Source organism: Salvelinus fontinalis, chromosome 18 (genome assembly GCF_029448725.1).
Source record: "Salvelinus fontinalis isolate EN_2023a chromosome 18, ASM2944872v1, whole genome shotgun sequence".
Lineage (NCBI taxonomy): Eukaryota > Metazoa > Chordata > Actinopteri > Salmoniformes > Salmonidae > Salvelinus > Salvelinus fontinalis.
This window is the reverse complement of record NC_074682.1, coordinates 59369638-59396469: the sequence shown is the minus strand read 5'-3', so window position 1 is coordinate 59396469 and position 26832 is coordinate 59369638. Positions and strand designations below refer to the sequence as shown.

General features: G+C 46.5%; 1 protein-coding gene across 1 annotated transcript in view; it reads left to right on the top strand.

The window, feature by feature from the left end:
* Positions 1-26731, top strand: part of atrip (ATR interacting protein) — a 40653-nt gene extending 13922 nt beyond the window's left edge. The window contains exons 5-14 of the mRNA XM_055869936.1: positions 4387-4562; positions 5119-5199; positions 6656-6779; positions 6884-7435; positions 8589-8840; positions 13618-13760; positions 17182-17273; positions 19415-19501; positions 21788-22067; positions 26265-26731. Coding sequence (XP_055725911.1) covers positions 4387-4562; positions 5119-5199; positions 6656-6779; positions 6884-7435; positions 8589-8840; positions 13618-13760; positions 17182-17273; positions 19415-19501; positions 21788-22067; positions 26265-26338 — 1861 coding nt within the window. The 3' untranslated portion in view covers positions 26339-26731. The remainder of the gene's footprint in view (positions 1-4386; positions 4563-5118; positions 5200-6655; positions 6780-6883; positions 7436-8588; positions 8841-13617; positions 13761-17181; positions 17274-19414; positions 19502-21787; positions 22068-26264) is intronic.
* Positions 26732-26832: the final 101 nt, after the last annotated feature.

The window sequence follows — 26832 nt, the reverse complement described above, 5'->3', positions numbered from 1 at the left end:
AAGTCCACTGTGTGCAACTCAGCCTGTTATCACTGAGGCAGTGTGTCCTAGGAGGAAGTCCACTGTGTGCAGCTCAGCCTGTTATCACTGAGGCGGTGTGTCCTAGGAGGAAGTCCACTGTGTGCAGCTCAGCCTGTTATCACTGAGGCGGTGTGCCCTAGGAGGAAGTCCACTGTGTGCAACTCAGCCTGTTATCACTGAGGCAGTGTGTCCTAGGAGGAAGTCCACTGTGTGCAACTCAGCATGTTATCACTGAGGCGGTGTGTCCTAGGAGGAAGTCCACTGTGTGCAACTCAGCCTGTTATCACTGAGGCGGTGTGTCCTAGGAGGAAGTCCACTGTGTGCAGCTCAGCCTGTTATCACTGAGGCAGTGTGTCCTAGGAGGAAGTCCAACTCAGCCTGTTATCACTGAGGCGGTGTGTCCTAGGAGGAAGTCCACTGTGTGCAACTCAGCCTGTTATCACTGAGGCAGTGTGTCCTAGGAGGAAGTCCACTGTGTGCAGCTCACCCTGTTATCACTGAGGCAGTGTGTCCTAGGAGGAAGTCCAACTGTGTGCAACTCACCCTGTTATCACTGAGGCGGTGTGCCCTAGGAGGAAGTCCACTGTGTGCAACTCACCCTGTTATCACTGAGGCAGTGTGTCCTAGGAGGAAGTCCACTGTGTGCAACTCACCCTGTTATCACTGAGGCGGTGTGTCCTAGGAGGAAGTCCAACTCAGCCTGTTATCACTGAGGCAGTGTGTCCTAGGAGGAAGTCCACTGTGTGCAGCTCAGCCTGTTATCACTGAGGCGGTGTGTCCTAGGAGGAAGTCCGCTGTGTGCAGCTCAGCCTGTTATCACTGAGGCGGTGTGTCCTAGGAGGAAGTCCACTGTTATCACTGAGGCGGTGTGTCCTAGGAGGAAGTCCACTGTGTCCAACTCAGCCTGTTATCACTGAGGCATTAACATAAACAACCTGAGCATGTCTACTTCTGATACGCTTCCCAGTAAAGCAATGAAAACAATCAAGCATCCCAGAAAAGTGTTAAAAACAGCCCACGTAAACATATGTAGCTTAATAAGAAACAAGGTTCATGAAGTCAATAATTTACTTGTAACAGATGACATTTATATTCTGACTGTCTCTGAAACTCAGATAATACCTTTGATGATACAGTGGCAGCAATACATGGTTATAACATGCTTATAACATCTACCAAAAAGACAGAAATGCCAATGGTGGAGGTGTTTCTGTTTATATTCAGAACCACATTCCTGTAAAGCTTAGAGAGGATCTCATGTTAAATACTGTTGAAGTAATATGGCTACAGGTTCATCTGCCTCACCTAAAGCCCATTCTGGTGGGAAGCTGCTATAGACCACCAAGTGCTAACAGTCAGTATCTGGATAACAGTGTGAAATGCTTGATAATATATGTGATATTAACAGAGGTATATTTTCTGCTTGATTTAAATATTGACTGGCTTTCATCAAGCTGCCCACTCAACAAAAAGCTTCAATCTGTAACCAGTGCCTGCAACCTGGTTCAGGTTATCAGTCAACCTACCAGGGTAGTTACAAACAGCACAGGAGTTATCAGTCAACCTACCAGGGTCGTTACAAACAGTACAGGAGTTATCAGTCAACCTACCAGGGTCGTTACAAACAGCACAGGAGTTATCAGTCAACCTACCAGGGTCGTTACAAACAGCACAGGAGTTATCAGTCAACCTACCAGGGTCGTTACAAACAGCACAGGAGTTATCAGTCAACCTACCAGGGTCGTTACAAACAGCACAGGAGTTATCAGTCAACCTACCAGGGTCGTTACAAACAGTACAGGAGTTATCAGTCAACCTACCAGGGTCGTTACAAACAGTACAGGAGTTATCAGTCAACCTACCAGGGTCGTTACAAACAGCACAGGAGTTATCAGTCAACCTACCAGGGTAGTTACAAACAGCACAGGAGTTATCAGTCAACCTACCAGGGTCGTTACAAACAGTACAGGAGTTATCAGTCAACCTACCAGGGTAGATAGAAACAGCACAGGAGTTATCAGTCAACCTACCAGGGTCGTTACAAACAGTACAGGAGTTATCAGTCAACCTACTAGGGTAGATAGAAACAGCACAGGAGTTATCAGTCAACCTACCAGGGTCGTTACAAACAGCACAGGAGTTATCAGTCAACCTACCAGGGTCGTTACAAACAGTACAGGAGTTATCAGTCAACCTACCAGGGTCGTTACAAACAGTACAGGAGTTATCAGTCAACCTACCAGGGTCGTTACAAACAGTACAGGAGTTATCAGTCAACCTACCAGGGTTGTTACAAACAGCACAGGAGTTATCAGTCAACCTACCAGGGTCGTTACAAACAGCACAGGAGTTATCAGTCAACCTACCAGGGTCGTTACAAACAGTACAGGAGTTATCAGTCAACCTACCAGGGTCGTTACAAACAGTACAGGAGTTATCAGTCAACCTACCAGGGTCGTTACAAACAGTACAGGAGTTATCAGTCAACCTACCAGGGTCGTTACAAACAGTACAGGAGTTATCAGTCAACCTACCAGGGTCGTTACAAACAGCACAGGAGTTATCAGTCAACCTACCAGGGTAGATAGAAACAGCACAGGAGTTATCAGTCAACCTACCAGGGTCGTTACAAACAGCACAGGAGTTATCAGTCAACCTACCAGGGTCGTTACAAACAGTACAGGAGTTATCAGTCAACCTACCAGGGTCGTTACAAACAGTACAGGAGTTATCAGTCAACCTACCAGGGTCGTTACAAACAGTACAGGAGTTATCAGTCAACCTACCAGGGTCGTTACAAACAGTACAGGAGTTATCAGTCAACCTACCAGGGTCGTTACAAACAGTACAGGAGTTATCAGTCAACCTACCAGGGTCGTTACAAACAGCACAGGAGTTATCAGTCAACCTACCAGGGTTGTTACAAACAGTACAGGAGTTATCAGTCAACCTACTAGGGTAGATAGAAACAGCACAGGAGTTATCAGTCAACCTACTAGGGTAGATAGAAACAGCACAGGAGTTATCAGTCAACCTACCAGGGTCGTTACAAACAGCACAGGAGTTATCAGTCAACCTACCAGGGTCGTTACAAACAGTACAGGAGTTATCAGTCAACCTACCAGGGTCGTTACAAACAGCACAGGAGTTATCAGTCAACCTACCAGGGTCGTTACAAACAGCACAGGAGTTATCAGTCAACCTACCAGGGTCGTTACAAACAGCACAGGAGTTATCAGTCAACCTACCAGGGTTGTTACAAACAGCACAGGAGTTATCAGTCAACCTACCAGGGTCGTTACAAACAGCACAGGAGTTATCAGTCAACCTACCAGGGTCGTTACAAACAGCACAGGAGTTATCAGTCAACCTACCAGGGTCGTTACAAACAGCACAGGAGTTATCAGTCAACCTACCAGGGTTGTTACAAACAGTACAGGAATGAAATCATCAACATGTATTGATCACATCTTTCCTAACGCTGCAGAAATGTGCTTTATTAAAGCACTATCCAAATCAATAGAATGTATTGATCACAATATAGTAGCCATATCTAAGAAAACCAAAGTTCCAAAGGCTGGGTCTAATATAGTGTATAAGAGGTCAGGCTGGGTCTAATATAGTGTATAAGAGGTCAGGCTGGGTCTAATATAGTGTATAAGAGGTCAGGCTGGGTCTAATATAGTGTATAAGAGGTCAGGCTGGGTCTAATATAGTGTATTAGAGGTCATACAATAAGTTTTGTAGTGATTCCTATGTTGTTGATGTAAATAATATTTGTTGATCCGTGGTGTGTAATGAGGAGCAAACAGACGCAGCACTTAATGAAATAGTTTATTCCAGTTACTAATAAGCATGTACTGATTAAGGAAATGACAAAAACTGTTAAATCCCAATGGATTGTTAAGGAATTGAAACATTGTATCGTTGAGAGGGATGAGGCGAAAGGAATGGCATAAGTCTGGCAACCCAACCGATTGGAAAACGTACTGCAAATTGAGAAATCATGTGACTAAACTGAATAAAAAGAAGAAGAAACTAAACTATGAAACAAAGATAAATGATATAAAGAATTATAGTAAAAAGCTTTGGAGCACCTTAAAATAGATTTTGGGCAAAAAGGCAAACTCAGCTCCTTCATTCATTGAATCAGACGGCTCATTCATTACAAAACCAACTGATATTGCCAACTACTTTAATTATTTTTTCATTGGCAAGATTAGCAAACTTAGGCATGACATGACCGCAATAAACGCTGACACTACACATCCAAGTATAACTTGGAAAAGTCATGAGCTTTGAGTACTTTCTGAAAGGTTTCTGTAAATCTTATGTCTTTTCCCATTCATCCTCCCTCCTCTCCAGTCCCAGTCTGTCTGGTCCTACTGCCCTGCTGCAGGGTGCCAGTGGTGCCAACAGCAGCCCTCACGGTGTAGCCATCCCTGGAGGAACAGCCTTCATCACCAAGGAGACGTTTGGTGCCCAGCTGCCCTCTAGGTCAACGCCAGGCAAGACCTCCGGACCAGGACACCTCAGAGACGGTACGGACGATTGGCTAATTGATTGACTATGGATAATCACATTCCTACCTGCTCCTTCCATGTAAAAAACATTGTGTTACGGAGAGATGGAACATAATTAAAGCTCCTAATTTGGTCTGATTAAGAAAATGTGTATTTAAGTCATGGCTTGTAGTCCCTCTCTATTACTATGACGACAAGCCATGTCTCAAGGATACATGTGTCATCTGTTACATTTAAATGTAGTCATTGGTTAGGCCCGTTCTGACTGGGCCAGTGTGAATGTTAGTTAGGCCCGTTCTGACTGGGCCAGTGTGAATGTTAGTTAGGCCCGTTCTGACTGGGCCAGTGTGAATGTTAGTTAGGCCCGTCTGACTGGGCCAGTGTGAATGTTAGTTAGGCCCGTTCTGACTGGGCCAGTGTGAATGTTAGTTAGGCCCGTCTGACCGGGCCAGTGTGAATGTTAGTTAGGCCCGTTCTGACTGGGCCAGTGTGAATGTTAGTTAGGCCCGTTCTGACTGGGCCAGTGTGAATGTTAGTTAGGCCCGTCTGACTGGGAATGTTGTTTTGTGTTCAGATGGAAAACAACAGTCCAGCGGCAGACAGGAAGTGACTCACTCAGACCCTTTTAACACATTTCAACCCTCTCATCATCAAGGTGAGTTACTAGTTACCTAACCCTCAGTCTCTTCTCTGTATATAGTTGTACTAGTTACCTAACCCTCAGTCTCTTCTCCGTATATACACTGCTCAAAAAAATAAAGGGAACACTTAAACAACACAATGTAACTCCAAGTCAATCACACTTCTGTGAAATCAAACTGTCCACTTAGGAAGCAACACCTGCAGAACCACTCCTTTATTGGGGGTGTCTTGCTAATTGCCTATAATTTCCACCTGTTGTCTATTCCATTTGCACAACAGCATGTGAAATGTATTGTCAATCAGTGTTGCTTCCTAAGTGGACAGTTTGATTTTACAGAAGTGTGATTGACTTGGAGTTACATTGTGTTGTTTAAGTGTTCCCTTTATTTTTTTGAGCAGTGTATGTTATAATTCAGTCTATGATTTGATAGAGCAGTCTGACTGAGCGATGGTAGGTAGCAGCAGGCTCGTATGCATTCATTCAAACAGCACTTTCGTGTGTTTTGCCAGCAGCTCGTCGCTGTCATTCAAGCATTGAGCTGTTTATGACTTCAAGCCTATCAACTCCCGAGATGAGGCTGGTGTAACCGGTGTGAAATGGCTAGCTAGTTAGCGGGGTGCGCGCTAATAGCGTTTCAAACGTCACTCGCTCTGAGACTTGGAGTAGTTGTTCCCCTTGCTCTGCATGGGTAACGCTGCTTCGAGGGTGGCTGTTGTCATTGTGTTCCTGGTTCGAGCCCAGGTAGCGACGAGGAGAGGGACGGAAGCTATACTGTTACACTGGCAATACTAAAGTGCCTATAAGAACATCCAATAGTCAAAGGTATATGAAATACAAATGGTATAGAGAGAGAGAGTCCTATAATTCCTATAATAAACTACAACCTAAAACTTCTTACCTGGGAATATTGAAGACTCATGTTAAAAGGAACCACCAGCTTTCATATGTTCTCATGTTCTGAGCAAGGAACTGAAACATTAGCTTTCTTACATGGCACATATTGGACTTTTACTTTCTTCTCCAACACTTTGTTTTTGCATTATTTAAGCCAAATTGAACATGTTTCATTATTTATTTGAGACTAAATAGATTTTATTTATGTATTATATTATGTTACAATAAAAGTGTTCGTTGTTCATTCAGTATTGTTGTAATTGTCATTATTACAAATATATGTATAAAAATTGTCTGATTAATCGGTATCGGCTTTTTTTTGGTCCTCCAATAATCTGTAACGGTATCGGCGTTGAAAAATCATAATCGGTCGACCTCTAATGTTAACTGTTGTCTGGTTCTCTCTGTAGGTGGGGACACCATGTTAACTGTTGTCTGGTTCTCTCTGTAGGTGGGGACACCATGTTAACTGTTGTCTGGTTCTCTGTGTAGGTGGGGACACCATGTTAACTGTTGTCTGGTTCTCTGTGTAGGTGGGGACACCATGTTAACTGTTGTCTGGTTCTCTCTGTAGGTTCAGTGCTGTTAAGTCTGCTGTTACAGCATCCTTTAGACCCCAGCAGTCTGAGTCTGGGTCACCTGCTCTGCATCAGCCCTGACGCACTACCTGGTCTCCTGACCAACACCTGTCTCAGCTCGTAAGACCCCCCACCCCATCATCCTCATTACGCTGTTTTATTTCACTGTGTTTTTTGGTTGACGCAGTCTTTTGAGTCATTTAACACTGTGTCCACCTTTACAGAGGGTCTTCAGTTGGCTCCAGTTCCTCCTCTACAGAACCCAGGCTTGTTCCCCACCACAACAACAACAAACCCCACAGTCAGCAGCCACGCTTCAAACACTACCAGAATCTGGCCCTGTCTGGCATCAACATGATGGCCCTACCCAGCCACCATACTGCCTTGCCTCCTGAGGACCTGCCCAACCCGAACCCTTCCCACTCTGCCCTTGCCCTGAAAAATACTACCTGGTCCTGTCCAGGTGCTGTCCACCTCCTCCCCCTCCTCGACTACCACATCGGCCTGTTCTGCCAGAGTCTGGAGGCTATCGCCCTGGACGGCTCAGGGACAGGGACTGGTAAGAGGACCCTGAGAGGGAGATCTCTGTCTGGGTCGTCAGATGGCAGCCTGGCGTCCAGCGTGGAGGATTCCCTAGGGAGTCAGGAGGAGTTTGCCCTGGCAGCCCTGAAGGCCCTGCATCACACTGTGGCCCAGAGCTCTGAGGTCGTGAACACCCTGCTGGCCTTGACGTCTGGAGCAGAGGGGGGCCCTCCACAGGGTAACACTAGACACGGGTATGTATGATTTGGTTTACGGTCAGCAGGCTGAACAACATAAGTTGTTACGGTCGGCAGCTACGGTCGGCAGGCTGAACAACAGATAAGCAGTGTATTGAGCTACGGTCGGCAGGCTGAACAACAGATAAGCAGTGTATTGAGCTGCGGTCGACAGGCTGAACAACAGATAAGCAGTGTATTGAGCTACGGTCGGCAGGCTGAACAACAGATAAGCCGTGTATTGAGCTACGGTCGGCAGGCTGAACAACAGATAAGCAGTGTATTGAGCTACGGTCGGCAGGCTGAACAACAGATAAGCAGTGTATTGAGCTGCGGTCGACAGGCTGAACAACAGATAAGCAGTGTATTGAGCTACGGTCGGCAGGCTGAACAACAGATAAGCCGTGTATTGAGCTACGGTCGGCAGGCTGAACAACAGATAAGCAGTGTATTGAGCTACGGTCGGCAGGCTGAACAACAGATAAGCAGTGTATTGAGCTACGGTCGGCAGGCTGAACAACAGATAAGCAGTGTATTGAGCTACGGTCGGCAGGCTGAACAACAGATAAGCAGTGTATTGAGCTACGGTCGGCAGGCTGAATGTGTGCAACGTGCTGTAATGCAATGTTCGCCCCCAGGCTCTGTCGCAGCCGGCCGCGACCGGGAGGTCCGTGGGGCGACGCACAATTGGGCTAGCGTCGTCCGGGTTAGGGAGTGTTTGGCCGGTAGGGATTTCCTTGTCTCATCGAGCTCCAGCGACTCCTGTGGCAGGCCGGGCGCAGTGCGCGCTAACCAAGGGGGACAGGTACACGGTGTTTCCTCCGACACATTGGTGCGGCTGGCTTCCGGGTTGGAGGCGCGCTGTGTTAAAGAAGCAGTGCGGCTTGGTTGGGTTGTGCTTCGGAGGACGCATGGCTTTCGACCTTCGTCTCTCCCGAGCCCGTACGGGAGTTGTAGCGATGAGACAAGATAGTAATTACTAGCGATTGGATACCACGAAAATTGGGGAGAAAAGGGGATAAAATAAAAAATAAAAAATAAAAAAAAAGGAGAGTGTCTATGTATTATAATGTTTTGTTGAGTCTATGGATCCCAGGACGCCCTGGAAAACAATGGCAGGTGTTACTGAGTGGACTATCCTGGCTAAATGAATTATTTTATTGACCAACAGACCCATCCTGGCCTCAGGCCTGGCCCCCCTGGTGCCTGACACCTCCATCCAGCCTGGGACTTCCAGAACCTCTGAGACCCCAGTAGATGGCACCAGAGAGGATGCGGGCCTCCACCCTCTCCTCAGGAAGCTCCTTCAGCTGTCAGACCCCACCTTCTCCATCAGGGCTGTTCAGACGGAGGCCCTGGTTCCCAGCAGTCTGAGGACTCTCAACATGCTGCTGGAGAGAGCACAGGAGAGGCAGTTGTCCAGGCAAGCCCTTAGATGGCACCCTATCCCCTATATAGTGCACTACTTTGGACCAGAGCCCTATGGCACCCTATCCCCTATATAGTGCACTACTTCGGACCAGAGCCCTATGGCACCCTATCCCCTATATATTGCACTACTTTGGACCAGAGCCCTGGTTCAAAGTAGTGCACTATGCAGGGAATAGGGTTCCATCTGGGATGTGTTCTCTTTAAATGCAGAAAAGAAAGGACATTGAGTGTCTAGTCTTAGTTAATCTTCTTATATAAGCAAGTAAGACAGCTCTTTTAGTTTTGAGAGTTTTGATCTATTTTTCAAATGACTGTTCAATCTTCAAATCATTGAAATGCTTCCAGGTCTGTGAGTTTTATTATATGGTATGAGGCAGAGTGAACGGGAGTTTCCTACACCTGATCTGATATGTGGTGGTCTCCTGGCTGCAGGTTCCTGTGTGTTGTCTAGTCAGGTCAGGCTCTGTCGCAGCCGGCCGCGACCGGAGACTCATGTGGCGGCGCACAATTGGCCCAGCGTTGTCCGGGTTAGGGGAGAGTTTGGCCGGCAGGGATGTACTTGTCGCGCACTAGCGACTCCTGTGGTGGAACCGGGCGCAGCGCACGCTGACACGGTCGCCAGGTGTACGATGTTTCCTCCGACACATTGGTGTGGCTGGCTTCCGGGTTAAGTGGCCATTGTGTCAAGAAGCAGTGCGGCTTGGTTGGGTTGTGTTTCGGAGGACACACGGCTCTCGACCTTCGTCTCTCCCGAGTCCGTACGGGAGTTGCAGCGATGAGACAAGACTGTAATTAGCAATTGGATACCATGAAATTGTTTTTTTTTTTCTTTTCAAAAAAAGTGGTTAAATGTATAGATATTGTGACACCCCCCCTAAACTCAAAATGCAGAATAATACCTGGCTGGATGAGGGGTGGGCCACAAACTTAAAACTCGTAAAACTGACTATCCTACCGATCCTTGACTTTGGCGATGTCATTTACAAAATAGCCTCCAACACTCTACTCAGCAAATGGGATGCAGTCTATCACAGTGCCATTCATTTTGTCACCAAAGCCCCATATACTACCCACCACTGCGACCTCTATGCTCTCGTTGGCTGGCCCTCGCTTCATATTCGTCGCCAAACCCACTGGCTCCAGGTCATCTATAAGTCTTTGCTAGGCATAGCTCTGCCTTATCTCAGCTCACTGGTCATCATAGCAGCACACACCTGTAGCACACGCTCCAGCAGGTATATTTCACTGGTCACCCCCAAAGCCAATTCCTCCTTTGGTCGTCTTTCCTTCCAGTTCTCTGCTGCCAATGACTGGAACGAACTACAAAAATTACTGAAGTTGGAGACTCATATCTCCCTCACTAGCTTTAAGCATCAGCTGTCAGAGCAGCTCACAGATCACTGCACCTGTACATCTGTAAATAGCCCATCCAGCTACCTCATCCCCATATTGGTTTTTTTCTCCTTTGCACCCCAGTATCTCTACTTGCACATTCATCTTCTGCACGTTTATCTCTCCAGTGTTTAATTGCTATATTGCAATTACTTCGCCACTACGGCCTATTTATTGCCTTACCTCCCTTATCTTTACCTCATTTGCACACACTGTACAGAGACTTTTCTATTGTATTATTGACTGTATGTTTGTTTATCCCATGTGTGTAACTCTGTGTTGTTGTTTGTGTCGCGCTGCTTTGCTTTAACAAATACAAAATCATGACAAAAACAAAGTGATTAACCAGTCATAACTAGCCAATGGCAATGCAGATTACACAGTAAGCAACCGATCGATTAAACACAGGTCGCGGTTGTAAATGAGAACTTGTTCTCAACTGGCCTACCTGGTTAAATAAAGGTGAAATAAATCAACCACAAAAAACAATATCGCAAGATCTGATATTGCTCAAATCGTAATAGAAGTAGTTGTCTGTTCTACACACAAAAAAAACCTCACGAGAATATCTTAAATGCATCTAGGTTACACAGCTAACAGTAGTGTTTGTAGTTCTGGAGCCTGACCAGGTTACACAGATAGCAGTAGTGTTTGTAGTTCTGGGGCCTGACCAGGTTACACAGCTAACATAGTGGTTGGGGCCTGACCAGGTTACACAGCTAACAGTAGTGTTTGTAGTTCTGGGGCCTGACCAGGTTACACAGATAACAGTAGTGTTTGTAGTTCTGGGGCCTGACCAGGTTACACAGATAACAGTAGTGTTTGTAGTTCTGGGGCCTGACCAGGTTACACAGCTAACAGTAGTGGTTGGGGCCTGACCAGGTTACACAGATAACAGTAGTGGTTGTAGTTCTGGGGCCTGACCAGGTTACACAGCTAACAGTAGTGGTTGTAGTAGGGAGGTAGGGAAATAAATAGTCCATAGAGGTGAAATAATTACAATTTAGCATTAACACTGGAGTGATAGATTGACTAAGTGGAATGTTATTTTAGTCTGAATGATGCTGGGGATACTCTAGTAGTGGAATGGTTGGTTGTGAAAGGGCTGTCACAAACATACCTACCTTTTTTAGTTTTTATGTTTGAAGGTGGCAAAAATGTCCTGCAGGTCAAGTCGGGGTAAGGTGATTATTTGGCAGATATTTACTTTTGGCAGTTAGTTGTGATTTACGGTCCGGGCAAGCCCAGCAGGAGATGGGGAGAGTGACAGAACTTGTTGAGTGTCTCCTGTATTATTTAAATTTTTAAATTTTAGTCATTTAGCAGACGCTCTTATCCAGAGCGACTTACAGTAGAGTGCATACATTTGACATATTACATATTACATACTGAGACAAGGATATCCCTACCGGCCAAACCCTCCCTAACCCGGACGACGCTATGCCAATTGTGCGTCGCCCCACGGACCTCCCGGTTGCGGCCGGCTGCGACAGAGCCTGGGCGCGAACCCAGCCCAGCCTGGGCGCGAACCCAGAGACTCTGGTGGCGCAGCTAGCACTGCGATGCAGTGCCCTAGACCACTGCGCCACCCGGGAGGTATTATACGATAAGCTCCTTCGTTGTGTTGACGTTGAGGGAGAAGTTATTTTCCTGGCACCACTCTGCCAGGGCTCTCACCTAACCCTGTAGGCTCTCTCGATGTTGTTGGTAATCAGGCTTAACCATTGTTGTCATCAGCAAACTTGATGATTAAGTTGGAGATGTGCGTGGCCACCCTCACGTGTGAACAGGGAGTAGAGGAGGGGGCTGAGTAGAGCAACCTTGTGGGGGCCCCCGTGTTGAGGATCAGCGTGGCGATGTGTTGTTGCCTACCTAAGTCCAGGACCCAGTTGCACAGGGCGGGGTTCAGACTAGGTCGACCGATTATGATTTTTCAACGCCAATACCGATTATTAACAGTAATATCATCAACCATGTGTAGTTGACTAGTGATTATGTTAAGATTTAATTTTTTTTTATAAGATAAGTTTAATGCTAGCTAGCAACTTACCTTTGGCTCCTTGCATCCACAAGGTCCTTATGGCGCTGCTGCACTCGCGTAACAGGTGATCAGCCTGCCACGCAGTTTCCTCGTGGATTGCAATGTAATCAGCCATAGGCGGCGTCCAAAAACGCAGATTACCGATTGTTATGATGCCGATGAATCGGTCGACCTCTAGTTCAGACCCAGGGCCCCGAGCTTAATGATGAGCTTGGCGTGTACTATGGCTGAGCTGTAGACAATGAACAGCATTCTTACATAGGTATTTATCTTGTCGAGATGGGATAGTGCAGTGTGTAATGCGATAGTGCAGTGTGTAATGTATTTATATAGCCCTTCTTACATCAGCTGATATCTCAAAGTGCTGTACAGAAACCCAACCTAAAACCCCCAAAACAGCAAGCAATGCAGGTGTAGAAGCACCCACATCAACCACGGAGAATGAGAGCACACAGTCCTCGTGAGCATTGGGGGCCCACGTCAGCGGCTCAATGTTTTCCTTGAAGCAGGCAAAGAAGGGTTTTAGCTTGTCTGGGAGCGAGGCGTCGGGGCGTCCGCGTCGAAGCGTAGTTTTCCCTTTATACTCCGTGATTGTCTGGAGTCCCTGCCACATGCGTGTCGTGTCTGAGCCCACTGAATTACGTTTTCTAATCAACATCCTCTGTGCACTTCCTGATGAACCCAGTCACTGAGTCGGTGTATACATCTACCCATATTCTCAGAGGTGACCCAAACATTTCCCAGGTCGCGTGATCAAAACATAGATTCCGATTGGTCAGAACAATGTTGGAACAGTCCTCGCCACGGGAGGAGCAGAATGGAGGTGTGATCTGATTTTCCGGAAGGGAGGGCGGGAGAGGGCCTTGCAGCCGTCCCAGAAGGGAGAGTAGCCAGTAGCCAGGGTCCGTGTTGCGCGTGTAGCACAGGAGATGTGTTGATAGAAATTTGGTAGTATTTTCCCGCTGTTGTGCCTTCTTCACCACACTGTCTGTGTGGGTGGACCATTGTCCGTGGCCCCTTAGTTAGTTCAGTGTTTACAGACATATTCAGTCTCTCCCTATCCAGTCTTAAAGCCGAGGAACTTTAAAACTTTCCACTCATGTTTTGAGTGTAGGGGACGGGGTGTGTCTCAATATCTATCAATTTACCCATTTTTGTAGTAAAACAAATGTCCACAACAATCCATGTATTAAACAGGAGACATTAGAGATGTGGAGAAACATGGTTTTGTTCTGCCTCGACTAGGGGGTAGCTCAAATACTAAAGCCCTTTTTTGAGGATTGTCCACGAGCCTACTATGTTTAGTTACGTCATGTATTGTATTACCTCCTTGCAGGTTCCAGTGTGTTGTGTCCAGTCCGGCTCTGTCTCGCTGCCTGTCTCTAGACTCGTCCTACCAGACCCTGTCTCTGTCTGTCTCCCTACTAGCTGGCCTGGCCCACAGCGACGAGCTAGCTTTTAGAATCTGCTGTCATGCAGGTAACTACGGGGCCTCCTCTGTAACTAAGGGGCGCGGCCTCTGCTGTGATACAGGTAACTAGGGGGCCTCCTCTGCTGTCATACAGGTAACTAGGGGGCCTCCTCTGCTGTCATACAGGTAACTAAGGGGGCCTCCTCTGCTGCCATACAGGTAACTAGGGGGCCTCCTCTGCTGTCATACAGGTAACTAGGGGGCCGCCTCTGCTGTCATACAGGTAACTAAGGGGCCTCATCTGCTGCCATACAGGTAACTAGGGGGCCGCCTCTGCTGTCATACAGGTAACTAAGGGGCCTCATCTGCTGCCATACAGGTAACTAGGGGGCCTCATCTGCTGCAATACAGGTAACTAGGGGGCTGCCTCTGCTGTCATACAGGTAACTAAGGGGCCTCATCTGCTGCCATACAGGTAACTAGGGGGCCTCTGCTGTCATACAGGTAACTAGGGGGCCTCATCTGCTGTCATACAGGTAACTATGGGGCCTCCTCTGCTGTCATACTGGTAACTAGGGGGCCTCCTCTGCTGTCATACTGGTAACTAGGGGGCCTCCTCTGCTGTCATACAGGTAACTAAGGGGCCTCCTCTGCTGTCATACAGGTAACTAAGGGGCCTCCTCTGCTGTCATACAGGTAACTAGGGGGCCTCATTTGCTGTCATACTGGTAACTAGAGGGCCTCCTCTGATGTCATACAGGTAACTAGGGGGCCTCATCTGCTGCCATACAGGTAACTAGGGGGCCGCCTCTGCTGTCATACAGGTAACTAGGGGGCCTCCTCTGCTGCCATACAGGTAACTAAGGGGCCTCCTCTGCTGTCATACAGGTAACTAGGGGGCCTCCTCTGCTGTCATACAGGTAACTAGGGGGCCTCTGCTGTCATACAGGTAACTAGGGGGCCTCTGCTGTCATACAGGTAACTAGGGGGCCTCTGCTGTCATACAGGTAACTAGGGGGCCTCTGCTGTCATACAGGTAACTAGGGGGCCTCCTCTGCTGTCATACAGGTAACTAAGGGGCCTCCTCTGCTGTCATACAGGTAACTAAGGGGCCTCCTCTGCTGTCATACAGGTAACTAAGGGGCCTCCTCTGCTGTCATACAGGTAACTAAGGGGCCTCCTCTGCTGCCATACAGGTAACTAGGGGGCCTCCTCTGCTGTCATACAGGTAACTAAGGGGCCTCCTCTGCTGCCATACAGGTAACTAAGGGGCCTCATCTGCTGTCATACAGGTAACTAAGGGGCCTCCTCTGCTGCCATACAGGTAACTAAGGGGCCTCCTCTGCTGTCATATATGTAACTAAGGGGCCTCATCTGCTGTCATATATGTAACTAAGGGGCCTCATCTGCTGTCATACAGGTAACTAGGGGGCCTCCTCTGCTGTCATACAAGTAGCTAGGGGGCCTCCTCAGCTGTCATACAGGTAACTAAGGGGCCTCCTCTGCTGTCATACAGGTAACTAGGGGGCCTCCTCTGCTGTTATACAGGTAACTAGGGGGCCTCCTCTGCTGTCATACAAGTAGCTAGGGGGCCTCCTCAGCTGTCATACAGGTAACTAGGGGGCCTCCTCTGCTGTCATACAGGTAACTAGGGGGCCTCCTCTGCTGTCATACAGGTAGCTAGGGGGCCTCCTCAGCTGTCATACAGGTAGCTAGGGGGCCTCTGCTGTCATACAGGTAACTAGGGGGCATCCTCTGCTGTCATACAGGTAACTAAGGGGCCTCCTCTGCTGCCATACAGGTAACTAAGGGGCCTCCTCTGCTGTCATACAGGTAACTAAGGGGCCTCATCTGCTGCCATACAGGTAACTAGGGGGCCGCCTCTGCTGTCATACAGGTAACTAGGGGGCCTCCTCTGCTGCCATACAGGTAACTAAGGGGCATCCTCTGCTGTCATACAGGTAACTAGGGGGCCTCCTCTGCTGTCATACAGGTAACTAGGGGGCCTCCTCTGCTGTCATACAGGTAACTAGGGGGCCTCCTCTGCTGTCATACAGGTAACTAGGGGGCCTCTGCTGTCATACAGGTAACTAGGGGGCCTCCTCTGCTGTCATACAGGTAACTAGGGGGCCTCCTCTGCTGTCATACAGGTAACTAAGGGGCCTCATCTGCTGCCATACAGGTAACTAGGGGGCCTCTGCTGTCATACAGGTAACTAGGGGGCCTCATCTGCTGTCATACAGGTAACTATGGGGCCTCCTCTGCTGTCATACTGGTAACTAGGGGGCCTCCTCTGCTGTCATACTGGTAACTAGGGGGCCTCCTCTGCTGTCATACAGGTAACTAAGGGGCCTCCTCTGCTGTCATACAGGTAACTAGGGGGCCTCATTTGCTGTCATACTGGTAACTAGAGGGCCTCCTCTGATGTCATACAGGTAACTAGGGGGCCTCATCTGCTGTCATACAGGTAACTAGGGGGCCTCCTCTGCTGTCATACAAGTAGCTAGGGGGCCTCCTCAGCTGTCATACAGGTAACTAAGGGGCCTCATCTGCTGTCATACAGGTAGCTAGGGGGCCTCATCTGCTGTTATACAGGTAACTAGGGGGCCTCCTCTGCTGTCATACAAGTAGCTAGGGGGCCTCCTCAGCTGTCATACAGGTAACTAGGGGGCCTCCTCTGCTGTCATACAGGTAACTAGGGGGCCTCCTCTGCTGTCATACAGGTAGCTAGGGGGCCTCCTCAGCTGTCATACAGGTAGCTAGGGGGCCTCCTCTGCTGTCATACAGGTAACTAAGGGGCCTCCTCTGCTGTCATACAGGTAACTAGGGGGCATCCTCTGCTGTCATACAGGTAACTAGGGGGCCTCCTCTGCTGTCATACAGGTAACTAGGGGGCCTCCTCTGCTGTCATACAGGTAACTAGGGGGCCTCCTCTGCTGTCATACAGGTAACTAAGGGGCCTCCTCTGATGTCATACAGGTAACTAAGGGGCCTCCTCTGCTGCCATACAGGTAACTAAGGGGCCTCCTCTGCTGTCATACAGGTAACTAGGGGGCCTCCTCTGCTGTCATACAGGTAACTAGGGGGCCTCCTCTGCTGTCATACAGGTAACTAGGGGCCTCCTCTGATGTCATACAGGTAACTAAGGGGCCTCCTCTGCTGTCATACAGGTAACTAGGGGGCCTCCTCTGCTGTCATACAGGTAACTAAGGGGTCTCCTCTGCTGTCATACTGGTAACTAGGGGGCCTCCTCTGCTGTCATACAGGTAACTAAGGGGGCCTCCTCTGCTGTCATACAGGTAACTAAGGGGGCCTCCTCTCTCATGACTGGGTCTCCTTCACATTCATTGATTAGATGACGTTATGTACTTGACCAATGGTTTTCAGAGCTGGAATAAGTGAACAATCAATGAAAGAGATGTAAAAGGCACGTTTTAATAAATGTGTATTTCTCTGTATATGGTGGTGCTGATATTGTGGTTCCTCCAGACTGGTGTCTGTTCCTAAAGGTGTTCCAGTACATCACCTCCAGACCTGACAAGACCGTCGCAGACTCTCACTGGTCTCAGCTGGAGGTGGAGGTAACGTTGCTTGATCTCAGAGTCACTGTTGTTGACAACAGAACAAAACCGCAACTACTGGGGGGGGGGGGGGGGGGGGGGGCTGCTGTCTGTCTGTTTATAGGGGGGAGAGGGGGGGACCTGCTGTCTGTCTGTTTATAGGGGGGGGGGGGGGGGGGACCTCCTGATATCTCTGATCTGATAGAAAACATGTTTCTGTTTATACAGGCTGTATGTCTGTCTGTTTATACAGGCTGTATGTCTGTCTGTTTATACAGGCTGTATGTCTATCTGTTTATACAGGCTGTATGTCTGTTTTTACAGGCTGTATGTCTGTCTGTTTATACAGGCTGTATGTCTGTCTGTTTTTACAGGCTGTATGTCTGTCTGTTTATACAGGCTGTATGTCTGTCTGTTTATACAGGCTGTATGTCTATCTGTTTATACAGGCTGTATGTCTGTCTGTTTATACAGGCTGTATGTCTGTCTGTTTATACAGGCTGTATGTCTGTTTTTACAGGCTGTATGTCTGTCTGTTTATACAGGCTGTATGTCTGTCTGTTTATACAGGCTGTATGTCTGTCTGTTTATACAGGCTGTATGTCTATCTGTTTATACAGGCTGTATGTCTGTTTTTACAGGCTGTATGTCTGTCTGTTTATACAGGCTGTATGTCTATCTGTTTATACAGGCTGTATGTCTGTCTGTTTATACAGGCTGTATGTCTGTTTATACAGGCTGTATGTCTGTTTATACATGCTGTCTGTCTGTTTATACAGGCTGTATGTCTGTTTATACAGGCTGTATGTCTGTTTATACAGGCTGTATGTCTGTTTATACAGGCTGTATGTCTGTTTATACAGGCTGTATGTCTGTTTATACAGGCTGTATGTATGTTTATACAGGCTGTATGTATGTTTATACAGGCTGTATGTATGTCTGTTTATACAGGCTGTATGTCTGTTTATACAGGCTGTATGTCTGTTTATACAGGCTGTATGTCTGTTTATACAGGCTGTATGTCTGTTTATACAGGCTGTATGTCTGTCTGTTTATACAGGCTGTATGTCTGTCTGTTTATACAGGCTGTATGTCTGTCTGTTTATACAGGCTGTATGTCTGTTTATACAGGCTGTATGTCTGTTTATACAGGCTGTATGTCTGTCTGTTTATACAGGCTGTATGTCTGTTTATACATGCTGTCTGTCTGTTTATACAGGCTGTATGTCTGTTTATACAGGCTGTATGTCTATCTGTTTATACAGGCTGTATGTCTGTCTGTTTATACAGGCTGTATGTCTGTCTGTTTATACAGGCTGTATGTCTGTCTGTTTATACAGGCTGTATGTCTGTTTATACAGGCTGTATGTCTGTTTATACAGGCTGTATGTCTGTTTATACAGGCTGTATGTCTGTTTATACAGGCTGTATGTCTGTCTGTTTATACAGGCTGTATGTCTGTCTGTTTATACAGGCTGTATGTCTATCTGTTTATACAGGCTGTATGTCTGTTTATACAGGCTGTATGTCTGTTTATACAGGCTGTATGTCTGTTTATACAGGCTGTATGTCTGTTTATACAGGCTGTATGTCTATCTGTTTATACAGGCTGTATGTCTGTCTGTTTATACAGGCTGTATGTCTGTCTGTTTATACAGGCTGTATGTATGTTTATACAGGCTGTATGTCTGTTTATACAGGCTGTATGTCTGTTTTTACAGGCTGTATGTCTATCTGTTTATACAGGCTGTATGTCTGTCTGTTTATACAGGCTGTATGTATGTTTATACAGGCTGTATGTCTGTTTATACAGGCTGTATGTCTGTCTGTTTATACAGGCTGTATGTCTGTTTATACAGGCTGTATGTCTGTTTATACAGGCTGTATGTCTGTTCATACAGGCTGTATGTCTGTTTATACAGGCTGTATGTCTGTTTATACAGGCTGTATGTCTATCTGTTTATACAGGCTGTATGTCTGTTTATACAGGCTGTATGTCTGTTTATACAGGCTGTATGTCTGTTTATACAGGCTGTATGTCTGTTTATACAGGCTGTATGTCTGTTTATACAGGCTGTATGTCTGTTTATACAGGCTGTATGTCTGTTTATACAGGCTGTATGTCTGTTTATACAGGCTGTCTGTCTGTTCTCTATTACCAGGTGGTGCGTTTTCTGGCCAGTCTGTTCAATAGGAAAGCGTCCACGTGGAGTGTGTTTGTTGAGTCTGCCTGTCAGTGCCACAGTGAGGTAAGAAGCAGAGCTGTTTGTCAATGGTATAGAAATAGAATGAATAGATTGGGGTATTGGAACCTCTCACCGTAATGACCTGAATGGGGGACGCCATTGGAACGTCTCACCATAATGACCTGAATGGGGACGCCATTAGAACCTCTCACCATAATGACCTGAATGGGGGACGCCGTTAGAACCTCTCACCATAATGACCTGAATGGGGACGCCATTAGAACCTCTCACCATAATGACCTGAATGGGGGACGCCATTAGAACCTCTCACCATAATGACCTGAATGGGGACGCCATTAGAACCTCTCACCATAATGACCTGAATGGGGACGCCATTAGAACCTCTCACCATAATGACCTAAATGGGGGACTCCATTAGAACCTCTCACCATAATGACCTGAATGGGGACGCCATTAGAACCTCTCACCATAATGACCTGAATGGGGACGCCATTAGAACCTCTCACCGTAATGACCTGAATGGGGACGCCATTAGAACCTCTCACCGTAATGACCTGAATGGGGGACGCCATTGGAACCTCTCACCGTAATGACCTGAATGGGGACACCGTTAGAACCTCTCACCGTAATGACCTGAATGGGGACGCCATTAGAACCTCTCACCATAATGACCTGAATGGGGGACTCCATTAGAACCTCTCACCATAATGACCTGAATGGGGGACGCCGTTGGAACCTCTCACCGTAATGACCTGAATGGGGGACTCCATTGGAACCTCTCACCGTAATGACCTGAATGGGGGACGCCGTTGGAACCTCTCACCGTAATGACCTGAATGGGGGACTCTATTGGAACCTCTCACCGTAATGACCTGAATGGGGGACGCCGTTGGAACCTCTCGCCATAATGACCTGAATGGGGACGCCATTAGAACCTCTCACCATAATGACCTGAATGGGGGACGCCATTAGAACCTCTCACCGTAATGACCTGAATGGGGGACGCCATTAGAACCTCTCACCGTAATGACCTGAATGGGGGACGCCATTGGAACGAACGTCTCACCATAATGACCTGAATGGGGGACGCCATTGGAACGTCTCACCATAATGACCTGAATGGGGGACGCCATTAGAACCTCTCACCGTAATGACCTGAATGGGGACGCCGTTAGAACCTCTCACCGTAATGACCTGAATGGGGACGCCGTTAGAACCTCTCACCATAATGACCTGAATGGGGACGCCATTAGAACCTCTCACCATAATGACCTGAATGGGGGACGCCATTAGAACCTCTCACCATAATGACCTGAATGGGGACGCCGTTAAAACCTCTCACCGTAATGACCTGAATGGGGACGCCGTTAGAACCTCTCACCATAATGACCTGAATGGGGACGCCGTTAGAACCTCTCACCGTAATGACCTGAATGGGGGACGCCATTAGAACCTCTCACCATAATGACCTGAATGGGGACGCCGTTAGAACCTCTCACCGTAATGACCTGAATGGGGACGCCATTAGAACCTCTCACCATAATCACCTGAATGGGGACGCCGTTAGAACCTCTCACCATAATTACCTGAATGGGGACGCCGTTAGAACCTCTCACCATAATGACCTGAATGGGGGACGCCATTAGAACCTCTCACCATAATGACCTGAATGGGGGACGCCATTGGAACGTCTCACCATAATGACCTGAATGGGGGACGCCATTAGAACCTCTCACCGTAATGACCTGAATGGGGACGCCGTTAGAACCTCTCACCGTAATGACCTGAATGGGGACGCCATTCTATTCATTCTAGTTCTATAGTCAGAGCTTTTGAGAGTTGGTCAACCAACGTGCCTTTTGGTGTCTGTCGTGGAAATTCTAATCTGTTGTCATGGAAATTCTTATCTGTTGACATGGGAATTCTTATCTGTTGTCATGGAAATTCTTATCTGTTGTCATGGAAATTCTTATCTGTTGACATGGGAATTCTTATCTGTTGTCATGGAAATTCTTATCTGTTGACATGGAAATTCTTATCTGTTGACATGGAAATTCTTATCTGTTGACATGGAAATTCTTATCTGTTGACATGGGAATTCTAATCTGTTGACATGGAAATTCTAATCTGTTGTCATGGAAATTCTTATCTGTTGACATGGAAATTCTTATCTGTTGACATGGGAATTCTAATCTGTTGACATGGAAATTCTAATCTGTTGTCATGGAAATTCTTATCTGTTGACATGGATTTTTTTGTTGTGTCTAAGAGTAGGAACCTTGGTTATTTCTAAACGTCTCCTGACCGTGGTTGTCTCTCTGTGAGCAGGTAGTGAAGACCACGGTGGTGCTCCTCCACAGGCAGTGGCTGGACCTCCGGGGCCGAGTGGAGGGGAGCCCTGGGGGCGAGGCGGCGATCCAAAGCCCAGCGTGGTGCTCCTCTCCTGGGGTTGATCTGCTAAGGGAGGCTCTGATGCTACTCCACTGGCTCTTCCTCAACAACAGTAGCTTCTCAGAGCACTGCCTCCCTGTCCTCCACATGTATGATCAGATGATTCCTGCCATGAGAGACACCTTCAGGAGGATTCCCCACCTCTCAGAGAGTGAAGGTAGGTAGTGGGAAAACTATGTCCCGCGGGCCACATCCGCCCCCCCCCCCCCACACACACACACACACACACAAATATTTTTTTATAGGTTTTGTAAAATAAAATATATACGCTGAACAAAAATATAAACGTAAAATGGAAAGTGTTGGTCCCATGTTTCATGAGATGAAGAAGAAAAAGATCCCAGGGGTTTTCCATACGCACAAAAATACTGTGCACAAATGTGTTTACATCCCTGTTAGTGAGCATTTCTCCTTTAGCCAAGATAATCCATCCACCTGACAGGTGTTGCATATCATGAAGCTGATTAAACAGCATGATCAAAGATGGCGCCGACAGACAGCTCTGATTCCAGCTCCTAAAGCAATTTCTTACATCAAATTATATCAAATTTCATTGGTCACATACACATGGTTAGTAGATGTTATTGGTCACATGGTTAGTAGATGTTATTGGTCACATACACATGGTTAGCAGATGTTATTGGTCACATGGTTAGCAGATGTTATTGGTCACGTGGTTAGCAGATGTTATTGGTCACATACACATGGTTAGCAGATGTTATTGGTCACATACACATGGTTAGCAGATGTTATTGGTCACGTGGTTAGCAGATGTTATTGGTCACATACACATGGTTAGCAGATGTTATTGGTCACATACACATGGTCAGCAGATGCTATTGGTCACATTGTTAGCAGATGTTATTGGTCACATGGTTAGCAGATGTTATTGGTCACATACACATGGTTAGCAGATGTTATTGGTCACATACACATGGTTAGTAGATGTTATTGGTCACATGGTTAGTAGATGTTATTGGTCACATACACATGGTTAGCAGATGTTATTGGTCACATACACACGGTTAGCAGATGTTATTGGTCACATGGTTAGCAGATGTTATTGGTCACATGGTTAGTAGATGTTATTGGTCACATGGTTAGCAGATGTTATTGGTCACATACACATGGTTAGCAGATGTTATTGGTCACATGGTTAGCAGATGTTATTGGTCACATGGTTAGTAGATGTTATTGGTCACATGGTTAGCAGATGTTATTGGTCACATACACATGGTTAGCAGATGTTATTGGTCACATACACACGGTTAGCAGATGTTATTGGTCACATGGTTAGTAGATGTTATTGGTCACATACACACGGTTAGCAGATGTTATTGGTCACATGGTTAGTAGATGTTATTGGTCACATGGTTAGCAGATGTTATTGGTCACATACACATGGTTAGCAGATGTTATTGGTCACATGGTTAGTAGATGTTATTGGTCACATGGTTAGCAGATGTTATTGGTCACATGGTTAGCAGATGTTATTGGTCACATGGTTAGTAGATGTTATTGGTCACATGGTTAGCAGATGTTATTGGTCACATGGTTAGTAGATGTTATTGGTCACATGGTTAGCAGATGTTATTGGTCACATACACATGGTTAGCAGATGTTATTGGTCACATACACACGGTTAGCAGATGTTATTGGTCACATGGTTAGTAGATGTTATTGGTCACATGGTTAGCAGATGTTATTGGTCACATGGTTAGTAGATGTTATTGGTCACATGGTTAGCAGATGTTATTGGTCACGTGGTTAGCAGATGTTATTGGACACATACACATGGTTAGCAGATGTTATTGGTCACATGGTTAGTAGATGTTATTGGTCACATGGTTAGCAGATGTTATTGGTCACATGGTTAGCAGATGTTATTGGACACATACACATGGTTAGCAGATGTTATTGGACACATACACATGGTTAGCAGATGTTATTGGTCACATGGTTAGTAGATGTTATTGGTCACATACACATGGTTAGCAGATGTTATTGGTCACATGGTTAGTAGATGTTATTGGTCACATGGTTAGCAGATGTTATTGGTCACATACACATGGTTAGCAGATGTTATTGGTCACATACACATGGTTAGCAGATGTTATTGGTCACATACACATGGTTAGCAGATGTTAACGCGAGTGTAGCTAAATGCTTGTGCTTCTAGTTCCGACAGTGCAGTAATATCTAACATGTAATCTAACAAATTCCTCAACAACTACCTAATACACACAAGTGTAAAGGGATAAAGAATATGTACATAAAGATACACACAATGTAAGGGGATGGAATGAGAATATATAAATATAAATATATGAATGAGCAAAGGCCGTGTGGCATAGGCAAGATGCAGTAAAATACAGTGTATACATATGAGATGAGTAATGAAGGGCATGTAAACATTATTAAAGTGGCGTTATTTAAAGTAACTAGTGATACCTTTTATTAAGTCCATTCATTTAAGGGGCCAGAGATTTGAGTCAGTATGTTGGCAGCAGCCTCTCTATGTTAGTGATGGCTGTTTAACAGTCTGATGGCCTCGAGATAGAAGCACCCCCCCCCCCCATCCACATCGACGGGACAGCAGTGGAGAAGGTGGGAAAGCTTCAAGTTCCTCGGCGTACACATCACCGACTAACTGAAACGGTCCACCCACACACAGTGTGGTGAAGGTGGCGCAACAGCGGCCTCTTCAACCTCAGGAAGGCTGAAGGATTTCGGCTTGGCACCTAAAACCCTCACAAACTTGTATAGATGCACAATTGAGAGCATCCTGTCGGGCTGTATCACCGCCTGGTTCGGCAACTGCTCCGCCCGCAACCGAAGGGCTCTCCAGAGGGTGGTGCGGTCTGCATAACACCTCACCGGAGGGAAAACTACCTGCCCTCCAGGACACCTACACCACCCGATGTCACAGGAAGGCCCCTAAAAATCATCAAGGACATTAACCACCCCGAACCAATGCCTGTTCACCCCGCAATCATCCAGAAGGCGAGGTCAGTACAGGTGCATCAAAGCTGGGACCGAGAGACTGGGAAAACAGCTTGTATCTCAAGGCCATCAGACAGCCATCACTAGCCGGCTACCTCCCGGTTACTCAACCCTACATAGACATGGAATCACTACTCAACTTTAATAATGTTTCCATACTGTTTTACTCATTTCATATGTATTTTACTGTATTTTAGCCACTCCGACCATGTTCATCCTAATATTTTTCTATTTGTTAATTACGTTTTAGTTTTAGATTTGTGTGTATTGTTGTGACTTGTTCGATACTACTGCACTGTTATAGTTAGGAACACAAGTCTTTGGCTACACCGTAATAACATCTGCTAAATATGTGTGTGTGACTAATAAAAATTTGATTTGACACAGGTGCACCTTGTGCTGGGGACAATAAAAGGCCACTTTAAAATGTGCAGTTTTGTCACACAACACAATGCCACAGATGTCTCAAGTTTTGAGGGAGTGTGCAATTGGCATGCTGACTGCAGGAATATCTACCAGAGCTGTTGCCAAATAATTAAATGTAAATCTTTCTACCATAAGCCGCACAAACACATGTATGGCGTTGTGTGGACGAGCGATTTGCTATTGCGAACAGAGTGCCCCATGGTTATGGTATGGGAAGGCATAAGCTACGGACAACGAACACAATTGCTTTTTATTGATGGCAATTTGAATGTGCAGAGATACGATCCTTCATCCGCCACCATCACCTCATGTTTCAGCATGATAATACACGGCTCCATATCGTAAGGATCTGGACACAATTCCTGGAAGCTGAAAATGTCACAGTTTTTCCATGGCCTGCCTATTCACCAGACATGTCACCCATTGAGCATGTTTGGGATGCTCTGGATCGACAGCGTGTTCGTTCCCGCCAATATCCAGCAACTTCGCCCAGCCATTAGAGGACTGGGACAACATTCCACACGCCACAATCAACAGCCTGATCAACTGTGCGTATAAGATGAGGCTGAATGGTGGTCACACCAGATACTGACTGGTTTTCTGATCCACACCCCCACCTTTATTTTTAATGGTATCTGTGACCAACAGATGCATATCTGTATTCCCAGTCATGTGAAATCCATAGATTAGGGCCTAATGAATTTATTTAAATTGACTGATTTCCGTTTATGAACTGTAACTTTATGAAATTGTTCCGTTTTATATTTTTGTTCAGTAATTATAATTTGTTTTAAACACTTTCTCCAAAAAAAGGTTTGACCTTACATGTACCTGGCCAGTTATACATTGAATGTCTCCTCTTTTCTTGCAATGATCCTTTTATGTGTCCAGTTTCCTGTGTAACTCGTGTATTCTGTTTTGTTAGAATTGGCTTTGGATGAGATTTGTCGTCCCGAGTCTGAGGATACTGAAGATATGGACGTAGATACTGGCTCCTGACCTGTTGTTCCTTCTCTGGTTCTGCATCGGAGTAGTGTTCAGTTGCCCATAGACGCTGATCTTGGATCAGTTTTTGCATCCCCCCCCCCCCCACTAATGGTTAAGGTTAGGAGGGGGAAGATAACTGAATTGACCCCAGCCCTGCTATGTACAGCGTACTAACTGGGACCAGCGTCCCAACATAGTGCACTACTTTTCACCAGAGCCCTGTGGGCTACAGTAGTGCCCCGAAAAGGGTCTTAATTGGGACGCAGGTAATATCTTGTTGGTTTTTTTTCCAAGGAAATGCCGACTGTTCTTCTTGCTATTGGAATGTGAAAATATTCTGTCATTTTACTGTATTGAGCTTTTATGTGAATCCATTAAATAACATCAGTGTTTAACAAACGACAATTGTCATTTGTACTCAGTGGGTCATTGTTATGCCATGTTTGGTTGTCTGTTCCGTATGCGCGTAGGTATCACAATGAGAATACTGGAGAGGAGCCGAGAGC